At 39.4% G+C, this 13,496-nt stretch overlaps 1 protein-coding gene across 1 annotated transcript in view; it reads left to right on the top strand.

Annotated features, from left to right (window-relative positions):
- piezo1 (piezo-type mechanosensitive ion channel component 1) overlaps positions 1-11,197 on the top strand; it is a 77,648-nt gene extending 66,451 nt beyond the window's left edge. The window contains exons 46-54 of the mRNA XM_035172832.2: positions 839-986; positions 2,383-2,571; positions 3,160-3,252; positions 3,877-4,049; positions 6,631-6,753; positions 6,853-6,932; positions 8,300-8,489; positions 9,230-9,371; positions 9,595-11,197. Coding sequence (XP_035028723.1) covers positions 839-986; positions 2,383-2,571; positions 3,160-3,252; positions 3,877-4,049; positions 6,631-6,753; positions 6,853-6,932; positions 8,300-8,489; positions 9,230-9,371; positions 9,595-9,723 — 1,267 coding nt within the window. The 3' untranslated portion in view covers positions 9,724-11,197. The remainder of the gene's footprint in view (positions 1-838; positions 987-2,382; positions 2,572-3,159; positions 3,253-3,876; positions 4,050-6,630; positions 6,754-6,852; positions 6,933-8,299; positions 8,490-9,229; positions 9,372-9,594) is intronic.
- The last annotated feature ends 2,299 nt before the right edge of the window (positions 11,198-13,496 follow it).

Below are 13,496 nucleotides of genomic sequence, written 5' to 3' on the forward strand. Positions count from 1 at the left end.
AAACAGTCTGCATTGATCTTTGTCTGTGTATGTGTTGTCCACGGCTGTTTCATACTGTATGAAAAGCTTCTTCAGTTCATTAAATACGTGCGGCATCCTAAGGTAGCAGGACTGATGTGCCATGAGGTTTGCAGCTTCTGAGAAGTGCCGCAGCAGATCTCAGTGCTGTAAGGCACAGCTGTTCACCTGTGTTTACCTGTTAAATGGCTTGAACATGACAACAGACTGCAGGATTATCTTGCAGATCTCTTCACTCTTATGAAGGAGACGTTCCAGTTATCAGGGTTCATCAATGGCTCCTATCCAAGTTCATTTTTAGCAAAAGTCGCATGTCATGTTTCATCCTTGAAACAAATTGCATTACAAGTACTGTTGTATAACATTTATTGCTAAATTGTGTGACCAAGTGAAAATACATTTGAATTGTTGCTAAAATAGTAATGGCCCAATTTAATCCTATAAATATTTTCACCAAATCATTGTTATAATGCATACCTGATAGGAAATCATACATACACATACAGACACACACACACACACACACACACACACACACACACACACACACACACACACACACACACACACACACACACACACACACACACACACACACACACACACACACACACACACACACACAATTATTCAGTCATATTATCGACCTTGAGATTATTAAGTTAGTGAAACTTTGGCTAGGATTGGACCAAAATAGTCAAGGAAGACAATGTACAAATGCGTGTAATGTGTAATATTTATAAAATATACAGCTTGATCTAACTTTAAATTGAATCTTTGAAATAATTTTTCATTCATGTGTGTGTGGGTGCTTGTGTAGGTTTCGTCTGGTGCCATTCCTGGTGGAGCTGCGAGCTGTGATGGACTGGGTTTGGACCGACACAACTCTGTCTTTGCCGAACTGGATGTGTGTGGAGGACATTTATGCCAACATCTTCATCATTAAATGCAGCCGTGAGACAGAGAAGGTACAAAGTGTATAAGTACAGTGACACAACAGCAGAACAAATGTCTTCCTCTCGGACAAGGATAATTGAAGAAAAAACAAATTAAAAGGAATAAAGCAACATCTCATAAGAAACAGGTGTAGCAATGTACAATATGTGCAAACACAATTAGCCATTATAAAAAACTAACTTAACATGTGTTTTGCTTGATCAACCATTCATCAGGGATATATTGATCGTCCACTAGCACTGTCATTAGTAACAGTTTCCAGCCTCTCAACCCTAACCCATTTCATTGAGTAGATGACTAATGTGTCCACACCTTACACACAAACAGACATGTTTCAGGTTTTCCCCTGAATAATAATGATAATAACAATAATAATAACAATAATAATGATGATAATAATAATAATAATAATAATAATAATAATAATAACAATAATAACTTTATTTGTGTAGCACTTATCTAAACAAGGTTAGAAAATGCTTCACACAAAAAATCCATGGCAAAATGAAGAATAAATTATAGCTAGAAAATTCCTCCCGAGAAATTTTGAATGTTTGCCTAGTATTTGCTGACGGCTCGAGAGAGACATTTATAAAAGCTGTATATAACATGGTAAAAGAGAGAGACTGTGCCAATTTCAGAGAGAGAGAGAGAGAGAGAGACAGAGAGAGTGTTTCAGTTTGAGAGAGAGAGAAACTGTGCCAACCTTCCTTCGGGTTGCCTGATAACATCCTGTAACTATCTGGGGGCTTTTTACCACCTGGGTGCTTTTAGTTTGAAAATACAGCCTCCTTTCGGGTTTCCTGGGAGGGTATTATTATCATCCTGGACTTTTATTATGAAAATCCAGACTCCTTTAGGCTTCCTGGTAAGATCTTATCACCATCCGGGGGGCTTTATTTTGAAAATGTGTGTATCAGGTTTCCTGACAGAGACAGAGAGACAGGACTCTGTATGTTTCTATTCGCAGCAGCAGTAGAAAGCAAGATTAAACTTCTAGCCTCACTTGGTCTTGAACCTGTGACCACTGAGTCATGTTCACATGTTCCTACCAACTGAGCTATACTCAATGTTTGAGACAGATTTAAGCTCTGGCACAACCCTGGAACAAATAGCTCTTGTCCGAAAACTATAAGTCCTATCTGTTAAATAAACACAGTGAGAATCCCAAGACTTTGCTGAACCTACAGATATATTTTGTATTGGTTAGAGTCAACAAATGTGTCCGTGGGAGCAAGTTAGAAAAGTGTGAGTTTCGGGCTCTAACCCTAACCCTAACCCCACTGGGTAAGAGAGATCTATGCTCTAGCGCAGCCAAATCATGACTAGCATGAAAGTCCAATAACAAAAATTTAAATAGTTATTATAATGAGTTATGTATTTATTATCTCTATTATCTTTCCTTAGAAATACCCACAGCCTAAAGGGCAAAAGAAGAAGAAGATAGTGAAATATGGAATGGGTGGACTCATCATCTTCTTCTTGATCTGCATCATTTGGTTTCCGCTGCTCTTCATTTCATTGGTCCGATCAGTGGTGGGTGTGGTCAACCACCCAATTGATGTCACAGTGACTGTCAAGCTTGGAGGATATGAGGTAATCAACGTTTTTTTATAGCAGTATTTTCTACTCTTCTTCTCAGTCACAGTCTATAATATATGCAGTTAACTCACTGTCCAAACTTAGCCAACCTGTTGTACAAATAGCTCAGGAGCTGGGCAGCAGACTGTTAAGATGACCTATAGGCCCACCGGCTGTTGTGTATGTGGACATTTGTGAGAAAATCCTGAAAACGTTGTTCCAAAGTTCATGTTATATATCTATGCTCTTTGTATAATATAAATGTTGTACATGTAGGACACACTGAGTCTGCATCTGAAGCTTGATGTATTGAAATATATTGTGCATTTGTTAGATGGATATTTTTTGTATCTGCCAAACAAAATGAATCAGTTTGTTAATGTTGTTTTGTATTTGCAAAATACGTTTAGTTTTTTTGTGAAGTTTTTGTGAAAAACATATATATATGCTGAATGTCATAATGCATAGATTCATTTTATTCAGCTCACAAGAGTGTTGTTGGTGCAAAATGTAATATGGGTTCAAATATAGAACTCAGATGACACAGCATGACACAGTTGGCAAAATGTGCATAATCCTGAGTGTTTCTATGTGTGTATCCAGCCCCTGTTCACCATGAGTGTGCAGCAGCAGTCCATTCAGCCCTTCACTGAGACTGAATATGAACAACTCACTCAAAAGTTTGGAGACAATGCGGTAAATACTTAATTCAATTTGCTTTATGTTCTCTGTGTAAGTGTACTGGTACCATCTGTCTTTACTGTTGTTTAACTGCTGTAGTAACATTTTTTTAAATCTGTTATAGAGTAGCTGATAATATGGAGCTACAGTGCTCCTCTAGTTCATTGGTACTTCAGGATTGTTTTATGAACTTCCCATCTAAAAAGTCCCTTTTGTTCTATTCAGTTTAATCTGCTTTGAATATGAACTACTGCTGTGAGGTCTTCATCACAGCACCACAGAAATTCGACCCTTGACACAGAACTCTACATTCGAAATATGGCAAATGAATAAATACATATGTAAACCACTGCTGGAGTTTTTCTTTGAATGGCTCCTGAAAGAAAGGGTACAAAAATAAAACAATACTGTGTCTTCAGTCAGGCCACACACTAATTACTTATTTATTTAATAATTGTTAAATAATTACTTTTAAGTAAATTCCCCTTCAAAGCAGTTATTTACAGCCTGTCCTCATGGATGGCACTGACTTATTTTTTTTTGCATGGTGTGTGTGTACGTGCGTGTGCATGTGTCTGACTTATGTTGCTGCCATGTATACCTGTCTTTCATGCATGTTTTGTGTGTCTGTGTTTCCAGGTAGCCATGCAGTTCATCACTCTCTACAGTTATGAGGACATTGTGACGGCCATGATTGAGGGTAGTTCAGGATCAGTGTGGAGGATCAGCCCTCCCAGCAGACAGGAAGTCATTAAAGAACTACTTGGAAGTCCTGTCGACCTAACACTACGTCTCGCGTGGACTTTCCAGAGGTAAACTTCTCACCATACTAGAAAATTGCATTATACTATTATACGTTATGCATGCATGTAGTGCCACTAAAGTATAATGGGGTGATTGTCAACTAAAGTCTAACCTTAAATGTAGAAAGGGTGTCTACCTCCTGATCCCAAATTTAGGAGCTGGTTCCACAGGAATCACAGGAACAGCAGGGTTTTTAATCTAGCCAAATACATTGGCTAATTTCTCAGCATCCTTTTGAGACAGGATGTTTCTAACTCTCATAAGATTGTACAGGGGGCAGTAAGGCTGTCCTAGAGACTTTTTATAAATGGATATACAGCACTTTTCTAATCTTGACAACCACTCAAAATGCTTTACATTCACACACACATAGAGCACATACTGTTATCAACCATAGGAACCTGTGGTTGTTCTAATTATCCTTTAATGATGAGCAATAGGAGGTTTGGATTAGATTAGATTCATTTAGCAAAGATTCATGATAAATAACACTCTACAGGACAGGGGAGTTAGATAACCCAGTGGACTTATTTTGAAGCTTCTATACCTTTATATTTTTTAAATTTCACAAAATTTGAAAATACAAAGTTGACATGCAGAAACTAATACAACTATAAACAATCACAATTATGGCCCAACAAAACCAAAAAACAGCAAAACTACTATGAATACAAAAGCAAAAGATATGTGTGCGTGCAGTGGACAAGTGTGCAGATGCATTTACATGCATGTCCGAGGGTCTGTCATTACAGAGGGCTCAAGGTTGAGTGAGCAACTTAACATATATGTTGTGTATGCAACTTGATAGCAAATTGTGTGTCTGAGGGATATTAAGCAGCAGTCAACACCATGGACAGCTGCACAGTTATGTGAACTCTGTGACGCTGTCTGATGTGAGCTCCAAGAAGTGATAAGCTGGTGGCAAATAGAGGCCAGACCATGCTTAACAGCTGCCCCCCCTCAGCAAGACATTATTATGATTTCAATCAGGAGGAGACTTCAATTCAACGTTTTAACAACATTTATTGACAAGCACACAGAAAGTGATGTGAATGTTTTAGTCTTTTGGCGTTTTAGACCCCTATGTATTGTCATCAGGACTAGGAGGGGGTGAAGCAGAACATAGTTCAGGAATTCCCCCCGGGGTTGAGACACTGGTGGGGGCTGAGGATCCAGATGAGGTGATGATGATTCTGCTGAAGACTGGAGGAGATTGAACGTGGGTTATGCGTCACTGAATGACGGCTGACTGTAGAAGAGAGGAGAAGGGATTTAAAGTTTGACAGCAGCCGTATGATTGGTTGGAAGAGACTGTGGAATCTGATTGGCCATTTAGAAATGCCCACAATCAGCTGATCAATACGTGGGTAACTTACACTGAGCTTCATTACATACTCAAAGAGTGGCGAGGTTGTGACACGGGGAACCCACATGTTTACACCTAAATCACTGAGAGAGGAGATACTAAAAGAAAATAATGTGGGCACAGGGGCCTCAAAATGAGAGAGAGAGAGAGAGAGAGAGAGAGAGAGAGAGAGAGAGAGAGAGAGAGAGAGAGAGAGAGAGTGTCTGTGTGTTGGTCAGCTAATTTGAAGCAAAGACAAGAGAGTTGCAAGTTCTGTTGTGAAAATGAGAGAGCACAGAGGAAAGAACCACTGAGGCCAACCCTTTACCAGAAAGGTCCTGAAGGAGCTTTGGAATGGATTCATGTGAACACACAGGAAATAACTATTTTCTAGTGCCTGATTATGTCTCCCACTACCTAGCAGATCAAGTGCTGGGGCTTTGGCAGGTTTAGAGCTCCTGACAGAGGAATGGAGAATAGACAGGCAGAACAGGCTGCAAAAAGATTCCTGCAGCAAAAGGATCGGCTGCTGACCCTTCGGAGCTTCCAATTGGAGCTTCTCATGGAAAATCCACACAACAATGTCTACTCTGGATTGTAACCTGACACCCAAATGTCCAGACCTGTCTCTAATAGAGCTGATGCTGCAGAGAAGGAGTGGCAGACCTTTAACTGGAGACACAGGGCACAGGACCTACCAGTCATGCAGCTAGGTGACAGTGTCCTGATGAAGCTTGACTCTAAGAAACAGTGGACTTCATCAAGAGCAGGACTAAAACATTTGGTGTGGCAGCTTTTAGTTTATATTTTCCAAATTGTTGGAAAAGTCTGCCTGAGGATGTGAGACCCGCTGGAATTGCCACATCTTTAAGCGCAACCATATTGTAAATCTACTATTAAACCTGGCTTTTGATTATATATACTTTAGATAGACATTTACCTTCCATTATTAAATTTGTTTATTCATCTAATGAATTGTATTTGTTCATATTTGTTCGGTCTCATCAGCTTGTCAGTCATATGTAAAGCACTTTGAACTACATTAACCTGTATGAAAGGTGTACAACTAATCTCTGATTTATTGAAGACACCAACTAAGTGTAACTAAAGTTTTTTTTTATGTAAATGTAGGTCCTCTACTATATCAGTGATATTATTGCATACATGTGATGCATCTTTGAATGTTTTATATGCTAATAGCTGATTGTAGCTGTCTCTTTTCTCTGGATGTTGCTCCTTGACAGGGACCTGGGTAAAGGAGGGACGGTGGAACACACCTTCGACAAATACTCTATAGACCTGGAACCTGGGAACCCAGTCAGAGCAGATCTGGCCTCACTACTGGTTGGCAATCGCACTAAACCTGTGTAAGTTTACTGTCTAGAAAGATGTTTATGTGAAGTGCTTTGTGTTTTATTTAATTCATAGAATTGTATCTTAAAGATGGTATCTTCTTTATTTCCTAGGCTTGTTCCTAATATGTTCCCTAACTACATCCGTGCTCCCAATGGAGCTGAGGCCAAACCCGTGAGTCAACTGTATAAAGGTCAGAGTTACTTTATAAATATATACAATATGAGATTTTCTTCATCTTCAAATTTCAAAACAGACATAGTCATTTCCAGGATCAGACCAGTGAGTCATGGAAGAATTAGCCAAACACCTAAAAGAGCAGATTTCTATTCTAGATGCAAGTCTCCAAGGATCAAATCAGAAAGAAGAACAAAATGTCCATAAGGAAACATTACGTCACTGGTTCACATTAAAATGGACCTTATGTCGATGAGAAACATTTTCCAGTCCTTAAAGTGTCTTAATGACATGTGAGTAACCTGGTGTCACAGAACACTTTGTGTCTCACAGGACTAATACAATAGTTCTGGCTGAGTTGAAGTGGTATTTTCCACCAATGTTATTTCCCTGAGTGTGCCTGTTTGGTATCTGGATCACTCACATTGCCCTCATTGGGAGGAGAGGTGCAGTGGAGGGTGTGGTCATATGGAAAAGCATGTTTTTATTCTGATTACAAAATTAACGTCATTCAGAAGGAAAGACAAATGAGTGATTCTTAGCAGCTTTGTCTATTTGTTTATTCAGCCTACACTAAAGTCCAATCTTTTACTCTGGTGACTCAACATCCATCTGAATGCAGCAGGTATCTGTTCCATCAGCAGCCTTTAGCTGGAGTGATGACGACACTGTGAAGGCACAGCTACACACGCCAGAGCTGCAGGTTACATTTTGTGCAATGAGAGCCAGACTGTCACCACGTAGTAGACACACACTGTAACACTGTCGAATTCTGTGGTCACGTCAAATCAAATTCTCTGTTGACGAGTGTTTCTACACTTACCACTGAGAATCCAAAGTCGGAGTTAATCACTTATCAATTCAAACTTCTGCCTCTGTCGTTGACTCACTCAGGGCTGTCCATTCCGGCCACTCCTCAGGTGTCTCCATTCAAAATACTGTGTAACAAAGACTGCACATGACACCTTCTGTCTAACTTGGCTGGCTAAGGAACCACATGGCTTTGATGAGCAACATGTGATGTTTGGCTTCAGTTTCAAAGTGGTGTTCGACATTGGTAAAGGCTCAAAATAAATGTTAAAAAAAAGAAATTACAACATGAAAAATCGGACCAAATCTTCAGCGTTATTTTCATACTGCAGATGGTTGTCGTATGGATCGCTATGATTACAAATTAAATTGCAAATTTGTATGCATTTATTCATATTATAAACTCTACATGAACAAAAATAGTAAAACTCTGCACAGGATTCCTAAACTGTCAGTGTCAAAGCCACTAATGAACAATGATGGATTATTTCTCATCCCACTCCATATCCCAGTGCTGCAGTCATACACACCTTCAAGTGTCTGTTTTAACCCAGCTGATTGGTTGTCTTCTAGATGATGAAGACGGTTACATGAATATAACCCTGTCCCTGATGAGTGACCGCTCACTGAATGACAGTAGAAATCAGGAGTGGTGGGACATTGCCATCGCAGGATGTGCCCACACCTCATGTGGAGTTCTACCCATGGTCATATTCAATGACAAAGTCAGTCCACCCAGCCTCGGCTTCCTGGCGGGATATGGGTAAGTAACACACACACACACACACACACACACACACACACACACACACACACACACACACATATATATATATGATGAATTAGCCCTAGATGAATAAGATTGTGGGGAATGTTCTCCAGTATTTATCTACAGAGGAAGCAACGGAAAAATCGTTTCGACTTTTTCTCACAGATTAACAAATCTGAAAGATCTAAAAGGTGTGTTTGAATTACAGGGTAATTGACAGAAGGAGGCAGACAAATACAGATATTTTAATGATGTAATACATCTCTTATGTTTCAACCAAAGGCATTGTCATTCAGAGATGGAGGAAAGGTGGGCTGTTGGCAAGGAGAGGGAGAGTATTGGGATTTTGGGGTTTCTTTAGTGGTGTTAAAACAGTTTCCATATTGGCAACTTTTGACTAGCTACAGGACTATGATTTAGATTAGTAGGGGACATAGATAGTGGGGTACAGACCAGTGGTGTAAGGGACAATGGTGTGTATGAGACTCCCTCAACTGCACCCAGATAGGGACTGAATTTCTAAGGCTATAAAGTCAATGGGGCCAGTACAGTTTACCAAATGTTTCTCTTAAGTGAAGAATTCAAGGTAACAATGTGACTAGTTCTTGACATTGTCTGCATGAAAGGAGAGGCACTCGATTCATTAAGATATAACAATTATTAGGTTTTTGTGCTTTCCCCCGGAACCTTATTGGATGTTAACAAAAAAATGTCTTTCTAATGTCTCCTTCTAGGATTATGGGTCTGTATGTGTCCGTGGTCTTAGTCATTGGGAAGTTTGTGCGTGGCTTCTTCAGTGAGATCTCCCACTCCATCATGTTTGAGGAGCTGCCCTGTGTGGACCGCATCCTGAAGCTGTGTACAGACATCTTCCTGGTTAGTTCGCAGTGTGTAAACAAACACGCACACACTTCAAAGACAGAGTAATATAAATCTTCCAAATTTGTATACGATTTCCTTTGACCAAGACATTTTAAATATAGCCGGTCTAATCATAAGAATGTATTGCTTTTTCTTTTCAATGCTACATCCAGGAAAAGCACAGTGTTGTCACCATGCCCCCAGCCCCCCAATACATTCGAGTTTCTGTGTGTTTCAGGTGCGTGAGACAGGAGAGCTGGAGCTGGAAGAGGAACTTTACTCCAAACTGATCTTCCTCTATCGCTCTCCAGAGACGATGATCAAATGGACCAGGGATATCCACAGCCGAGAACAAGACAGATACTGACTGATTATGTTTGGCTGTGATAGAATACAGTGATATATGAAGCACATTGTAAAGATGTCCAAGGGAACGCTCAAGGGAGGCTTCATGAGAACACTCCTTATCACTTCTAGAGTGGACATGAACCTACAGCCAAGGACACACATGAAAGAAGATGTACATTAATAGATCAACTGGATGGAACATCTATTGCTGTTGCTTCTTCACAGCTGCCTGAGCACTTTCATCACACCACTTTACACTACCGACTTTTAAAAGTGGGTCTGCAGTCCCACTGTGGTGGGATTCATGGCAGCTGCATGTCGACTTGATGGATTACAATGTCCCTAGAAGGCACAATCAGTGGTCAAATTGAGCTGTGTGTTAATGGTCAGAGGTTAAAGGTAAATCCCAAAAGACATTCATTCCTAAACTCTGTGCATTTCAGGCACCCAGGTGGAGTGACTGTGTGGCTGAAACCTGAAACTGACTTAAGGTTGAAGCAGCTGGAGCTACTGCATTAGTATACTGATTGATCTAAAACAACAAAATGCTGACAATCAAACTCAGAAATGTTTACGAAAGTAACAAACATGTCCTGTAGCAACCTTGTTTGTTGGACTTTACATCATGAACCAAGGCTTGACAAAGCAAATTGGATTTAAAAGGCCATTTTAGGTTATTGTTGCCTCATCAGATGTTCTGAGTTTGCTCTAGGCCACCACATGTCCCAGTTTAAGGAGCAATAAATAAGAGGTCATAGATATGTGGATTGGGAAATAGCTTGCTGATGTAGTTCAAGCTGGTTGCATGTAGACACTTTAAAAGCCTAGTTAATTTCAATTTGATTTTTACTCAGTGGGGCAGCATCAAACATACATATCTCAATGAAATAACACAAACAATAGGAAGAAGCTATGTGCTTGGCACATCAAGTAACTGGTTTTTCCTTTGATTATTTAATTATAGTCCAGGGCACCATTAGACAGATGTTTGATTTTAAAGTGTCCAGGTAAAATGTGGAGAATAAATAAAATGTTATGTTTAACAACAGAAATCATTTTGGGGATGAAATGTTGATTCAATGTTGGTACAGTATGTGCAAGCTTTACAATTAGAAAAGTCCTCTACATTGAAAAAACCTGGTGCTAGACCACTCAACAAATACACTGGTTATAAGTGAATATTGATTGAAAGGTTAAAGAGCTGATGGCCTCTGGAATGATGGGCTGGACTCATCACTACAAACTAATTTGACTTAGGCTGTCCCTTTTGCCCTGTCCTCATCCCTCTGACTGAATTTATTTTCTTCGTTCCCTTTCCTGTTGAGGCCTGTTATTCCCTCTCAGTAGAACTAAGAAATGTTTCAATAACTTATCGGATGTTGAGCAAATACTTGTACTATGTCAATGTGTCTTTGGTTCAGAGTCTGACAAAGAACTGTAATGATTGCAAGGTATGTAGTCAAATCATGTGAAATAAATCTAACCATGCTTGAGTTTTTATCACCCTCTGTGCTATTACACAATATAAGTATTGTATATGAAACAGACATAGAAGAGACAGCAGCTCAGCTATAACACAGATATTTAAGAATTGATAGTTTTCCATCAGATGTAGCCCAGGAACAACTCGCAGTTAATTTAACTGTTTGGCCATTACAGGGGATTAATTGTGTGTCTTTTGATTTGTGGTCATTTGTGTAGTTACAAATAAATTTGGGAATATGAACCACTAAGACAAACTATTAAATGATCATGGCCTTAAAGTTGTCTCATTGTATTATTTACATGTGCCAACATTTCTATGGTGCAGTCAGACAACTCATGTTCAAACATTTACTGCAGCAGTAGAACAGGTTTAGTGTTTGGCGTCTAGGCTCCAACTTAATCCCTCCCCCATATGATTACACAGGAATGATGGGAGTGATGAGCAAATACTTGTAACCCCCCCATCGGAGCCTGCAGGTGGATGCTGGGGTGGTGGAGGGGCTGTAGCAACTGGTAGCCATACTGCAGCAGCAGTGCGAGCAAAGGGGATGATGGGAAATTTGAGTGTGTGTATTATAGATGGTTGTGGAGAGTGAGGTATGTCACATGATTGGAGCAGCGCAGCTCGAGTTGGCTGCCTGAACTAGCTCGCCGGCGTCGCTCCATTTATTATTATTGGAAATGGTAAATGGTCTGTATTTATATAGCGCTTTTCTAGTCCTGATGACCACTCAAAGCTGGTCTCAAAACAGTGCATCTATGTGCAGCCCTTTCTCTATGAGAATTATTATTATGATGCATCTTTAAAGCCTCCATCATGTTTAATATTGCCTACAAAGTTCCTTGACTTCAGTAAACTCAAGATTATTTGAACCTCTGCAACCACTGGTTCTCATTAATGTGTCATCTCATGTCACACTGGTTCTCATACCAGAGGCATGGCAGTGAGAGGTATATTATAGGAAATGCATTGTGGTCAACTGTATCATGGGTAGATTTACATTCAAGTTGCAAACCAGTAGTTCAATATTACACTTCCATAAAGTTTGGGGCACATTGATGGGCACATAAAAAAATGAATGGACAAAATTAAAGATTGACATATGAATCCAAGAACACTGGATCCTACATTTCCCATGAGGAAACTTGATGGCTTCTAGCCTTTTTAAGTGTGTCCTTCCAGTTTGTTACATGGCTTTTGGCTATATAGGCTGTTTGTCCTGAACTTTAGTCTCCAAGTCGAAGCTAACCAATCTCATTATCAAGGTTATTTATAAGGTCTAGTATTTTAACCCATGTGTACAATGAAGACAGACTTAACAAACTCAATGGAAGAGGAATTATAGCAGGAATGTTGGGTTAGACTGATTGGTTTTATCTCTAGTCTTTTTCAGCAGTTCCCTGCAGATACATCCCAAAGGTTTGACCTCCACTCAGTACCTCTCATCTTTGCCCCACATACACCATCTTCAGAAACAGTAACCTAATGGACACTTTCAAATCCTCAGATGAGACCATCTCTGGGTATTGGGGTTTGACCATTTGGCTAAAATCAAACTCAGTATTTTCATAATCTCATCATTCTATTAGTAAAGATCAGTTCTGTGATGTTTGGATTGATTCCTCATAAAATGGAACACACACTGTGGATAGTGCACACATTAAGGTGCTATTTCCTGAACATAATGACCAGTTTACATTTTGACTCCTGTTTCCTGTAACTAACTGTTTATGGCTGTTCATAATGTGCCTTTCAGTGCATGCCACTGTTAAAAAAAAAGTAGCCTGATGATGAGTTTTAACATTCTGTTTCATTTTCAGTCAGATTAATTAAGTATTGATCACAATTAAAATTAAATTAGTTTCAGAACCAAAACTCTTTATTTAACTTGTAATATATATTTCTAAATGGCTGCGAAGTTTACTGATCCAATAAATGCCTTTATTTCAGTAACGTTATATTAGTCACAAAATGTCATAGATTACTGAGACACTTGATAGGAATAAAACCTGCGTTTATTCAACAACTCTGTTTCACCTAATATGATAATGCAAAATGTCTGCTGTGAAAAATGTTTTACTGACACTTTAGTAAAGGTTTGACAGAGAAGTTGCAGAACACCACCATGTGGACAATAGCTGGATGTTTTCATGTTTTTAGTTTGTTCTCTGGCCATCAACCAACATGCAACAAGTTAGCTCCATAACACATGGACATGGCAGTCCCTACATTTGCACAGTCTATGATTTGCATAATGAAGCGGAAATTAAAATAAACCAGTTTATTTTCCTAATACACACACACAC

This window comes from Hippoglossus stenolepis, chromosome 12 (assembly GCF_022539355.2).
Source record: "Hippoglossus stenolepis isolate QCI-W04-F060 chromosome 12, HSTE1.2, whole genome shotgun sequence".
Classification (NCBI taxonomy): Eukaryota; Metazoa; Chordata; class Actinopteri; order Pleuronectiformes; family Pleuronectidae; genus Hippoglossus; species Hippoglossus stenolepis.